Source organism: Podarcis erhardii (assembly GCF_964252035.2).
Source record: "Podarcis erhardii genome assembly, chromosome: 4".
NCBI lineage: Eukaryota > Metazoa > Chordata > Lepidosauria > Squamata > Lacertidae > Podarcis > Podarcis erhardii.
In genome coordinates, this window is record NC_138508.1 from 30,182,377 (window position 1) to 30,195,790 (window position 13,414).

Consider the following 13,414-nt stretch of genomic DNA (forward strand, 5'->3'; position numbering starts at 1 on the left):
GGAGAAGGGAGCCACCCACCACATGTGGCATCAACCTAATCCAAAAAATGAGGGTCCCACACCTTTTGCAGAGGTCATCGCAGGCACTGGGCCATTTAGCAATTTTTGGGTGGTGAAAAGAAACACTCAAAGGGCCCCCCCTGATTATCAGGGTAAAGGCTTGTACTCTTTGCCCATCACTAATATGCACAGCATCATTCTCTGCACAATTCTCTAGATGGGATTTTTTTTGGGGAACAGAGGTGGAATGTTATTTTTGTCTGCCGTTTTGACTAATGCACACTTTGTGCAAGCAATTTCTCCCAATATAATGCATGCTTGGACATTATTTTCACTAATATATTCATTTTTATCTACACTTTTCCCCTATTCATGCATTTTTTGTAAACATTCTTTGGCTGGATAAGCAGATTGCATAATCTGGATAAGTGTGAATTTCATAGGACGGCTGTGTTTTGGTTCTCACATTGTTTTGCATAGAATATGTGGATATGCTTGATTCAGCTTTAAATGTAAACTGAGTCAGATTCCTCCCCTATCCCTAGCTGGGATGGGCTGGGTGGACTGCTGAGGCTGGCTTTCATGTGTGCACTGGCTTAAGTGCCTGCAGGCTGATGTACACGTTAGAAAGCTCCAAAATAAATGGTTCTTGAAACACATTGATTTCATTTTGAGAATGAAGGATTGTAAGCTTTAATGGGTGAATTAATCAACTCAAGCTTGTTTGGCTAATTAACTAGAGAGGGTTAATTTAAATCAGCAGGGGCTCAGGGGATGTGTGTGCTCATTTTGGAGACCATGTTGGTTTTGGCAAATAGGAAAGAAATATTAAAGATAGCCTTTCTTTCCAAGAATGAATGAGTCTTAGTCCTTGCTTGTAACATTGTATGTTACTTTGGGCTACAATATCTCAGAAAAGAAAAAGAGAGCAACCTTTGAGGTTTCTGTAACATGTAAACTATTTAAATGTGATGAATTAATCAGTTAAAAGACAAATAGTCCACTAAAAATTCTTCACTTGCTGACAGCTGCACTAACAATTCATTAAGGCTGCAGACATGCCTCACTTAGACACAAGAACTTTTACTGAAGCTACTAAGTTGTTTCTGCATTGGTATATTTTAAGACTGACTTATAGCTTAAGATGAGGGAAGAGGGTGACACAGCAGCAAAACAAGCTAATGCTCTTCTACGCTGCATCAACAGAAATAGTGTCACAGTCAAGGGAAGGAATAGCAATAGAACCACTCCACTCTGCCTTGGTCAGACCACACCTGGAGTACTGTGTCCACAATTTAAGAAGGATGTTAACAAGATGGAACATGTGCAGAGGAGGGCAACCAGGATGATTAAGGGTCTGGAAACCAAACCTTATGAGGAACGGTTGAAGGAGCTGGGTATGTTTAGCCTTGAAAAGAGACTGAGAAGAGAGATGATAGCCATCTTCAAATATCTCAAGGGCTGTCACATGGAAGAGGGAACAAGCTTGTTTTCTCCTGCTCTGGAGGCTAGGACCCAAACCAATGGCTTCAACTACAATAAAGGAGAGTCTGATTAAACAACAGGAATAACTTTCTGAGAGCAGAAGCTCTCTGACAGTGGAACGGACTCCCTTGGAAGTTAGGGGACTCTCCTTCCTTGGAGGTTTTGAAGAAGAGGTTGGATGGCCATCTGCCATGGATGCTTTAGCTAGGATTCCTGCATTGCAGGGAGTTGGATTATATGAGCCCCCAGGGTCCCTTCCAACTCTACAATTCTATGATTCTATAGCATTCTCCTAAACATACTTGCCTCAAGCCACACTCAAGCCACAAACTCTCACAAGAGCCAGCAATAGGCATCAACTTGGATAGCTTTAAACCACGGAGCATGTCGATCATTGACTACTACCCATGATAGATATGCACTGCCCTTAGTATCAGAGGTGGCAGTTTTCTCAATATCAGTGCAAGAAATCACAGCTGTTTGCCCTTAGGTTCTGCTTATGGGTTTCCCACGGGCTTCTGGTTGACCACAGTGAGAAGAGGATGCTGAACGACATGGACCTTTGGTCTGATCCTGCAGGTTCTTCTGGTGCTCTTAGAGCTCTACACACTAAGAGGCTTCCTCATTCATGTCATACTAACTGATGTACCATGGGAGTATGTGTATGTGTAAAAACATTCATAGAGTAAGAGAAGGACATGCCCAATTTATGAAGATCTGCACATATCAGAGGCTGCCAGGGAACTAAGAATTCTTGGATCTTTGCACTGTTGCCTTGTGTGGCGAGCCACCACATGTGCAAACAGGTTGAAGGGTTCTCTGAGGAGGCTCCTGGAGGTGACTAGGCCCACCTGTCCATTGGCTTTCCCTAACCCTCTAATCATTTCAGGTCTGGCTGGAAATTTGTGGCTAGCTGAAGTACAAGGTATGGTTCCTGGGGCTTCCAATTCTTGGCATCTCTGGGCCTAGAACTGGCAGAACTTCCTCGGTGTTTCCACCAGGGGCTCTTGCAATGGGATTTAAATATGTCTAATGTAGTAGGTCCTATGGAACAAGCCTGTGTATCTTTACTGAGAAGGAAATACCCCCAAGTTCAAATAAGTGTACATAGGATTGCAGCCTTAGTCAAACAACAGGTTTTTTTTGAGAGGGGTGGTTCATAGTAGCATGATGCAACTTAAATATGGAAAGACAAATTCATGCAGTTTGCAGCTCATGCTCTGCAGAGAGTTCGGCCTTTCCAATTAGCCACTGTCAAAATGTCATTTACATTTTATTTGGTGTTCCTGGTAATACATTTGAAGCCATAATCCCCTCATACTTCCAATTTTACTGAATCAGTCTGCAGTCAGAGTAATTTTCCAGGCAGGACGCCATTTTTTTCACCCTACTTTCACCTTTCTCCCTCAGCACTGCTATATGCCTCTTGCAAAGCTCAAGCTGAGATTTGCTTCCACGGCTAAACCTAGGAGCTTTGTTAAACTAAGCAGAATGTTATCATTAGCCTATTTTCTTCTGCTTACTCAAGGATGACAACACACACACATACACACACACACACACACACACAACTGTGTCTCCACACACATACACACACGACTCAACATGTTAGCATTCATAACTTTAACTCAAATTGAATTATACTTGGCCAGTACATTAAATTGTGTGTTTATCTATTTAAAAATTAAAAATCACTTGTGTGTATTAATTTGCAAATGGAAAAGTGTTGCTAGTCAAATCTGTGGGGCAACACGATTTTACCACAACTTCTTCAAGACATCTGTATTCAGTTAAGCCATAATTGTCGGCTCTCCTCAGTGAACGGAGACTCTGGCAGGCAGCAGTGAAGCCACTAGTTTGAAACACTCAAAGAAAACAGTGACAAGTTGATAGAAAGCCTATTTATAGTCCTGAAGCAATTACTTGTATTTTTAAAAGCATTTTTCAGGCTTAGAAGGGTAAACAACATAGAGAAGAAAGGAGCATTCATTGACATAGCTTACTCTCTTGTGTAGCTATAAAATCACAACTACAACCCGCAGAGAGAATACTATATGTTTGTTTTACATAACGCTATCAATAACAAAAGATTAGCACTGCCGTGGCTGCAGGCCTCTTGTACAAAATTCATACTTCTCAGGTCTGAAAGACACTATTTGGCAACATATTTTATTTATAGGAGATTTTCTAACCAGACCTTCATCATACGATCCCAGGGCTGGCTACAACACACCAAATTAGGAAAACACTACAGTAAAACCAATTCAACACAACTTATGGAAGCAGACAAAAGGGCAGCATCATTTAAAAATGCATTCTAAAACTACCACTGATACCAAACATTTATTTGCACGAAAAAGCTAAGTGCCCTGCATATTAACACCGCAAGTTATCATCAGAGTTCATTGCCCTTTTTTTCTTTCAATGTTTCAAATGACAAATGGTAAAGATTGGGAACCTGTGGTCCTTCAGAGTTTGCTGGACTCCAGCTCCCACCAGTCCCAGCCATTGATCATGGAGGATGGGAGCTGTAATCCAGTTACATCTGGATGCCCCCTGGTTCATTAACCCTTGCGTATGGGTACAAGAGATACGTGACTACCACCACTTTGCAAGAAATATCAATTACCTCTCATTTTCAATGAGTTACTCTCACTGGGCAAAATGATTCTTGTTCTTCAAGGGGGAATTGAGAGTCATGATCAAAATGTGTCTTTACTAAAGCCACAAGGAAAGGCAGATTTAAACACTGTAACTAATATCCTTCATCGTGAACACCTGTTCACTTCTAGCTTATTTATTCTGGTTCACTGCAAGCAGTGCTGGCTGATGCCCATTGGGACTGATAGGGTTGAAGGCAGGAAGACCAACAGTAGGAGGTGCCCAAGCCAATATCAAATCCTGCTAATTCTAGTTTTGTCTCCATCATCTACCTCCTTGCCAAGCTCTCCAAGGGCAACTCTTGAATCCGACAGCCTGGGCCACACCCTTGACTGCATGAGTAAGAAGAAAAGGCTGGACCAGCCTCAACTGGTTTCAAGAGGAGCCCTCCTTTCAATAAGAGCAGAGGTGGGTTCTGTGCTACATATGCATCCAGCGCACAAGGATGATCCAATGTAAGCTACAGCCCTTCCCTGTAATCATATTCAGTTGCTTCACAAACCTTCCTGGTTTCCCCATTTAAAAGCCATCTAAGTCTGTGACATCACCACTTTCTGTATGCTTCACTGCAGCCAGTGCCTGTAAGGCTAAACTGGACACACGCGTACACAAACCTTGTAAGCATTTTCATGCTGTATTCATCCACTCATGTTTACTCTACATTCAAACTATTTTAACAAAAAAGGGAGTCAATTAACTTAAGATTTCTCAACACTAAATTCTGGTACTTGTAGAGTATCTAAGTTAAGAATTATACCAAATGCTATCTTATAATTGATTTAAAGCTTATCTGCCACTGCATTTTAATTTGAGCAGCTGGCCTTGCAAAAACTGGATTTAGGCAGCATGCCTGTACTTAGTTTCCTGGGAGGAAAGGTGACCTCAATGGGACTTACTTTTGAGTTGCAGGCAACTCTGATTTTATTGCTGCTGAGACTGTGCACTGGAACGTGTGGGTTTATTAGCATTATCTTGCCGGTTAGCTTTTAGAGGTGCCTCACACCACAGAAATCAAATCTCTCTATATTCAGAAGAGAGCATTCCACGAAGGACCCCCTATATTATGAAATACACTCCCAGAAGAGGCAAAGCACACAGTGTGCTGTGAAAACCTTTCTTATTCTGCAAGCATTTCTGGAATGTTGATTGTACCAGGTCACTTTTAACATTCTACTGTTTTATTTATGGTGTGTGTTATTCTGTATTTTATTTTGTTGCAAATTCTTTAGAGGTCTACTATTACAGGGGGAATCATAAATATTTTTAAAGAAGCAAACAAGCACACATTTATATATGCATGGTGGAAATTTGTTCTCTGCGTTTTTGGAAAAGTTAGATGAAGTGGCAGGGCTTGTGTGCACATTCATGATAAATCACAGTGGTGAATTACTAGCAGGAAAACACCAGTCTCCAGTACTAAACAGGCAGGGTGCCAATATTCAGATAATATAGCGCTAAAAACCGAAACAAAGATCTACATGTCATTCTATTTCTATGCCATTTTTGTTTTTCAGTGAGAAGCTGCACTGCAGTGTCTTTCCTCAATTAAAATATCAAAACTACTTAAAGCAATCAGTTTCCAGTGCAATTGGTGCAAATTAAACAAAAAATAAACATAAGCATAATAAAGGCGGCGAAGGATGGGTGAAAAAGGAGCTGGCAAAGCATTTTGAAAGAGCTTTTGAAAAGCTATGAAATCCCTCGTGTAGAGGACCTGAGCAAGTGCTTCTCATGGACAAGCGTGCTGGCAGCCCAATTGAAAAGGTTTTCAGCTGGGCAGTTGAGAACATACCTGATATTTCATATGATGAATGCACATAATGGGATGTTTTAGTTGTGGGAAACAGCTACTGTAGCTTTTGTTTTAATGGAACATTTAAAAAAAGCAAATGCTGACTGTATTTTTAGCCAATGAGATGAATAAAAACAGTGACCAAACCTAAGGAAAGCATGAGGGAAAGATTACCTTCCATTTTTGAGGCAGGGATTATTTATTCAATTTTAACAGCTAAAGAAATAAAATCATTGGTGGGGTGGGAGGCGATGAGGGGAAGGACAAACACTTGCAAAACCGAATAACTCTGGAGCAAGCATCCAGAAAAGATGGGCTGAGCCAAACGAGCTGAATTTAATTCATGCCGACTTAAAATCCACCCCAAAAGGGCCAAGCCAAAAAAAAACCTCCCCAAAACCATGAAAGTGGGAGAGCTACACAAAAAGGGGCTCCACCTGCACTTTATCCAAGCTGGGAACAAATGTCAATTAATCTGATATGGTCAATGGTTATTATGTTCGATGCATCATTCTGATGGCTCTTTCTGGAGCATGATTAGTAGGCACATTTATGAAAGGAAGCTTAAAAAGCACAAGCAGACGAAAAGAAAGAAGATGGGCATGTTAAAAAACAAACAAACCCAGTGACCGCTCAGTGATATTAATTTATGGAAACCCAATGACTTCTGTGCATGTTTGTGGGAAATAGATAAATGATAACCCTGTTAGCTACTGTTGGCCTTTCTGTATTTATGGTTGGAAGAAGAGGAAGCGAGGAAGCCTGGTACACTTTCATCTGTGCTATTATGTGCAATTGAGATTTTAAGAGGGCTTCTGCAGAGAATTGCAAAAAACCAAAACAAAAAAACCATGTGTGCTACTAGAAGCTTTGTACGGAGTTCTGTTTAAATCTCCAGCCAGTTTGATTCCTGTCTGGAGGGAAGCAGCTAGCCAGCTTGTGTCCAAAAAGTGATATGTACACTGAATAAAATCTATGGGCACATAGATTTGTATCTTATAATGAAAATGGAAGTTTCTTCTCTTGGGTGTCTTTAAAAAAATGAGAGATTCATTTAGGTTATTAAAATGCTCCTATAATTCTATCAGACTGTGATGGAAAAATTAGGGCCTAGTCCTAAAACCATATTAGGCATTCCAGTATCAGTATCTTGAGTTTTGGGGGTGCGGACATTGTACGGCTGCCAATCATGCACATAGAATGCTCCATGGATCAGCTGTATACATGCCACAGCATGCAGGGCTTTAGGAGCCAATGCAGTGGGCTGCATATTGCTAATCCGTGCAGTATTTCAGTGTCAGCTGGTGTAGGCAAAAATTGCTACTCCGGAAGCAGTTGTATTTCTGGACACTTAATGATTTCTATGTGCTTGGTGTAAGGAATTCCTGCTTCGAATCCGGGTTTTTTTGCTCTTGCTACAGGTAAGTATTATAACAGTCCAATCCAGGAAACAATTTTAAAGTAAATGATCACAAGCTTAAATGCCACATTTGTGAATGCACATTGGATTTTCTCCATCGAGGGATTGATTTTCAGAAATATATAGGATAGTGTGTGCTGCCTACTATTCTTGGGTGATGATATGGCTCTCAAGATGAAGAAATTGGAAGAAGATGGAATAATTGAAGTTTTATTTTATACTGCATTAAAGGCATAACTATCTGCTGAGTTTTGGGTGCCATCTCCTCAGCACAGACCCAATATACAGACGCTGAGGGAGAAAAGTTAAGCATTGTATTGCAGATGCTTACTGCTATAACGGAAACTCCAGCAGCTGTGCTGTTGGGCTTGGGGCCTGTGTTGAAATGCTTTTTGATCTTTCCAGCTACAGACAACTGGTGCTCATTCTCTGGAAGGCCATCATCCTGCAAAGCGAAAACAAGCATTTGTGAATTATGATCTACAAGGAGCTGAAGGACAATTGAGGAGACATTTTCTAGACCACTATCATATTGTATTTAACAATATATTAATTATTAGGACCTATTAATTTTAACTGTTTTATTTGGGAATCTGCAATTTACAAGATCTAAAAGTGCTTGGAGGCAGCTGATTAACTTTCTAATATCATGAAGTTATGTGCTGAAGGTTGCTCATTGTTACACCATTCTAGTTTTGTATGGTATTCATGGATTACCCAGTTGGCTAATTCAACATGCCTGAAGTTGACACAATAACAGTCTACATAGACTAGAGTTGGCCTAGAAGTAAGGCCTTAAAAGACCAACTTGCTGGGTACTTCCATGCACTAGTAAAATAGTTCTTAAGAATCCCCCAAAAGAATAATTTCAGGGTACAAAGACAGATTGCTCATGGTGGATTGCCATAGTCACTCTTCCAAATGGGTTGTATTTTTTTTGTCATCCACAAGTCAGTAATATTCATCCTTCCCCCTCAGTGTGCTATATGAAACATAGTCTCATATTCTCGTAAATAATGGCTGAAGTCTTTAAAAAAGCCCTTTAAAATAGATTTGCCCCACTCTTTCAGGTATTTTGGACATATGTACATCAACAACTGACCAGCATCTTGATACTTAAAGCTTTGCGCCAGTATCTCTGCAACATAGGAGTAACATCCTGTTTTGTAATCCGAAGAAGTTTGTGTGTCCTATGCTAAACAATAGCGTACTGATGCACTGAACTAGTTAAGGGTCATAAAGCACATCTCTAGCTTTTTTTTGGGGGGGGGGGGTAAATGGTTTGGGGGGGTAAGGGGGGAAAAGAGGGAGGGGAGGTCCTTGTGCTAATGGGACAACTTTGTTGTATAAAACCCTAGGTCTAGAGTAAAAGGTAAAGGACCCCTGGATGGTTAAGTCCAGTCAAAGGCGACTATGGGGTTGCGACACTCATCTCCCTTTCAGGCCGAGGGAGCCGGTGTTTGTCCACAGACAGCTTTCCGCGTTATGTGGCCAGCATGACTAAACCGCTCCTGGCACAACAGAACACCGTGACAGAAACCAGAGTGCCCAGAAGCACCATTTACCTTCCTGCCGCAGTAGTACCTATTTATCTACTTGCACTGGCGTGCTTTCGAACTGCGAGGTTGGCAGCTACTTGTGGCATGTGTCATATTTCTAAAACAGCAATTCAAAAGACTTCACAAGAAAATGATTTTTTTTTTAAAAAAAAGATAGCAATGTTAAAATAAAGCTGTTAGCCTTTAGATTTACTTACATTAACCCATGGGTGTTCAAGGACTTGCAAAGCCGAAAATCGCTGGTCTATATCTACCTGTAGCATCATAGTAATAAGTTCCTGTGAAATAGAAAGTTCCATAGTTTAACTATATGCTGTATGAAGAAGCACTCCTTTTACCTGTCCTATATATTTCAATATTCAGCTTTGTTGGGTGTGCATGGGTTCTAATGCTAGGAGACAGGGGAGGAAATTTTCTCCATGCCATGCATAATGCTATAAACTACTATCATGCTACCTCTCACTTGCCTTTTCTCTAAACTAAAACATTGCAAATACTGAAACCTTTCTTCATAGGGGAGTCAGTCTTTTCCCTCAATCATTTTGGTTGGCCATTTCTGAATGTTTTCCAAGTCTACGATACCCTTTTTGAGGTGAGGTGTACACAGTATTCCAAATGCGGCAGCACCATAGATTTGTATATTGTGTCCTCCCTAAAAGAGGGCACGTGTTACGGTGAGACCTGGAGACTGACCCCCTGTGTTGTGGGTGGGTTTGATTGGTCAGCCACAACACCCGATTGGTAGGTTCAATTTGACCAATGGAGCGCAGTCCAAATGGATTGCAGGACCTATATTTACCCATGCACGTGACCCAGAGCTTCCTCTTTCGGCTCATGCATTCGGAACACCCGCCCACCTCTCCCTATTTTTAGGGCATTGTGCTTTGACCTTGCTATGCTGTTGTGTGTTGTCTGTCGCTGGGACAGGGGCACGGCAGGAATTTCCCCACTTGGCTGATTGGCTGTTGCCATTTGGGTTTTGCCTGCCGCGTAGCAAATCATCACAACGGTTGTGGATAGGCTCTGGTTCAGGTGATAGGGATGGGAGAATGCTCTCGCCATCCCTATGTGAAGGGTATTCCATTAAAGGAATCCAGGGACTCGATGGTTTGGTCAACCCCTGAGAGGGGGTTGTGCCCATGCCTGAGTCCAGGGGGGCATCTGGGTGGTGAACAGTGTCTGTACCCGGCTTTTCACCTTCCCAGGTGTTCACCCTTGGCTGACCTATGCTGGTGCCCTGGGTCAGTGCTGCCTGCAAGAGTGCAGGGAACTAGCCGAACCAGAGCCTATGCAACCACTCACCTTCTGTAATCAATAAAGTTGTGGCCTAAATTCTGCCAAAAACCAAAACTAAAATTTGTGTCATGTGTGAATTTATTTAGGGGGGAGGTCTCTGGGTCTGAACACACAAAACAGCATAATGATATCGGCAGTTTTATTTTTCATTCCTTTCTGCAGCACATTGGGTTAGCATCTTCATCTGCACTAGTTAAAACTTTTTGATCTGCACCAGTTGAAACTTTACAATAGGCTCCTTGAGAAGGCTTGTAAAGAAGGCTGTCAGTAAGATATAAAAAAGCAAAGCAGCACAATTTACCTTTGCAGAGTCAGAAACATTATCCCAGTAGGGAGATGGAAAGTCTACTTGTCCCATCAAAATCTGATCAAAAAGGACCTCCTGATCTTCTCCACTTCTACACGGTAAGGAAACAAAAGTGTTAAGTTTCCACCACATGGAAAAAGATAAATACATGAAACAGCAAGACTCTGCTCTTAAAGCCCAGTGCTTGAGGAAAAATGTGTTTCTCTCATTTTGCAGAGTCTACCAAACAGCATGTATTCAAAATGTGAAAGAAAGAAAGCTCCTAAGAAACAGTTGCCTTTGTTAATTCATCAGACTATATCTGAAAATTGCAAGGCTCTGCACTTCTACTTTTAGTAAACATATATTTGATATACATTTTATACCATTCTAAAAGGGCACAGCATAATATTTAAATTCTGGGAAGAACATCATTTTTATCTTGTTTGTTTTTTACCAGCAATGAATTGCATAAATAAAAATAAACCTATGATATCATCATCTCACCTATCATGATACTGTTTAGGTAAATTACATTGCCTCACACAGCAGGGGAGGAGAAGGATGGGGAGAGCAATGAGCATTATACTCGGAGAGAAAAAACATTTGGGTTTCCAATAGCACAGAAGTGCATTGTTAAAAGGGAAATAGAACAACATTGCCCATACCCACGGAATGGAGGAAAACCACACAGCAGGATGTAAGTAATCACACCAGCTGCCCAAATGTCCACCTTCAGGCCATATCTACAAGTGACAAGAGATGATTAATATTATAAAGAATGTGTGATCAATAGTGCAAAATAAAAGCAAAGAGAAAATGATACCATGGCAAATACCATCATTAAATTACACAGCGTTGTCTTAGTAATAGCTATATTTTACATGGCATTTTAGAAAATGAAGTGCAAGAATTAAATCTAAAATATTAAAATTCAAGTACAGTGTGATTTATATTCAAATGGACATCCACTATTCACGAGAAGAATATGGATCTCTTTCACTAGATGACAGTCGCTCTGCACACCAGGCACTAACTGAAACAGGATATAAAATGAAGGAAGAGAGATTGTAAACAGCAGTAATCAGCAACTATCATTAATACTATCTTAGAAACTTGATAAATGTTTGATTGTTGCCTTGGCCCTAACCTGTCAATGTTCTTCTCAAGATTTAATTTACAAATTACTAATACATGTAATTGTTCATACCAAATGTGTTACAAACCATCTTACCCAGTTTCTGCAATGATTTCTGGAGCTACATAAGTAGGTGTCCCACAGACGGTGTAAAGAGGTCCATCGACGATAGTGGCCAGTCCAAAATCTCCCAGCTTCAGTGACTTGCTCCCATCTTGGTGCTCATAAACCTAAACAAACAGTCTTCTGATTCAGTGTGTTCCTTCTAGCAGGAATCTCCCTTTCCCTTAACAGTCAATCTTCTATTCCATTGTGCTTGTGGCAGTGAAGGCCCCTGTCCCCAAGCATGCCTGAACACAACAGATGTGGGGAGGTGAGAGCCAGAGGTGAACAGAGAGTGATAAAGAGGTTGGAGTGAATTTAGCTTTCACTTAATAAACATGAAACAGCCAGAAGCTTTAAACTGAACAAACAGCACAGTATCCTTACTGTAGGGATGTAAGACAGGTTGCTAGAGTTGCTATAAAAGGTAAAGGGACCTCTGACCATTAGGTCCAGTCGTGGCCGACTCTGGGGTTGCGGCGCTCATCTTGCTTTATTGGCTGAGGGAGCCGGCGTGGCCAGCATGACTAAGCCGCTTCTGTCGAACCAGAGCAGCACACGGAAACGGCGTTTACCTTCCCGCCGGAGTGGTACCTATTTATCTACTTGCACTTTGATGTGCTTTTGAACTGCTAGGTTGGCAGGAGCAGGGACCGAGCAACAAGAGCTCATCCCATCACGGGGATTCGAACCGCCGACCTTCTGATCAGCAAGTCCTAGGCTCTGTGGTTTAACCCACAGCGTATAGAGACAATCTTTTGCTTTGCAGGTGGTACAGTCCTCCAGTATTCATAATTAATATTAATTTAATTAGAGCAGATTGGACAGTTTAGTTCACTCTATGAGGCAGAAGGATCTTTGAAGGTCACTTCCAGCTTGGTCATCACTTTTCTATCAGAAATTGTCCATGGCTGAAAATGAAGTGTAGGCCAAGCAGGTTTCTCCCTACTACTTATGGAGATATCTCCTTTTGGCTGAGTATTGGATTTCATGCCATTAAGCACCTCCAGATCCATTATTCTACATTTCAATAGTCATTGACCACAGAGGGAATTTGTTTTTATTAATAAAATTGCCTCCTGTCTCAAATTTTCTACAACACTTCTTTATCCTTTAAATTGTGAGCTAGGCAGCCACCAAAGCCTATTGCAAGTTGCGTGGCAAAGAGAAAGAATGTTTTTCTTATTTGTGAAATGCAAACTACGTGTAAATTGCACAGCAATAGAAACACACCATAGCATCAAATACATATTCTGATAATATGTTTTGCATTCAGAGGCGTATTCCCCCCCCTTTCAATTGGGTTTCAGTGAGCTCATGAAACTGGAATTTTGTCTTCGAAAAGGAGCAGCAAACAGAAGTTCTCAGCACACACTGGCTGTGACAAAGCCAGAATGAATATGGGTAGGGAAGAAGGATATTTAAAAATGGAATTGCTCTGTTATTAAAAACGTGAGTTGCTAGGCACATCTGTTTTATGAATCTTTAAGAAAGTGTTTGCTGAAGTGGCAGAAATAAATTATATTTCAATGACATTTTTAATTAGGGATTGTGCACTAGGCTTTGTAAAGGCTTTGTGACTAGGACATAGAATGCAGAGCTACCTCAGTGTCTGAATTTATGCTAGGCAGAATACAACATTTATTTTTAATAAACAACCCCAGGCATATTTTTT

The 13,414-nt window shown here is 41.1% G+C and overlaps 1 protein-coding gene across 4 annotated transcripts in view; it reads right to left on the reverse strand.

The window, feature by feature from the left end:
• DCLK1 (doublecortin like kinase 1) overlaps positions 1-13,414 on the reverse strand; it is a 208,010-nt gene that overhangs the window by 13,288 nt on the left and 181,308 nt on the right. For all 4 annotated transcript variants that reach the window (XM_081860335.1, XM_081860334.1, XM_081860336.1 and 1 more), the window contains 5 exons: positions 11,734-11,867; positions 11,168-11,245; positions 10,515-10,611; positions 9,115-9,195; positions 7,690-7,803 (listed from right to left, as the gene is read on the reverse strand). In XM_081860335.1, the coding sequence (XP_081716461.1) occupies positions 7,690-7,803; positions 9,115-9,195; positions 10,515-10,611; positions 11,168-11,245; positions 11,734-11,867 (504 nt within the window). The remainder of the gene's footprint in view (positions 1-7,689; positions 7,804-9,114; positions 9,196-10,514; positions 10,612-11,167; positions 11,246-11,733; positions 11,868-13,414) is intronic.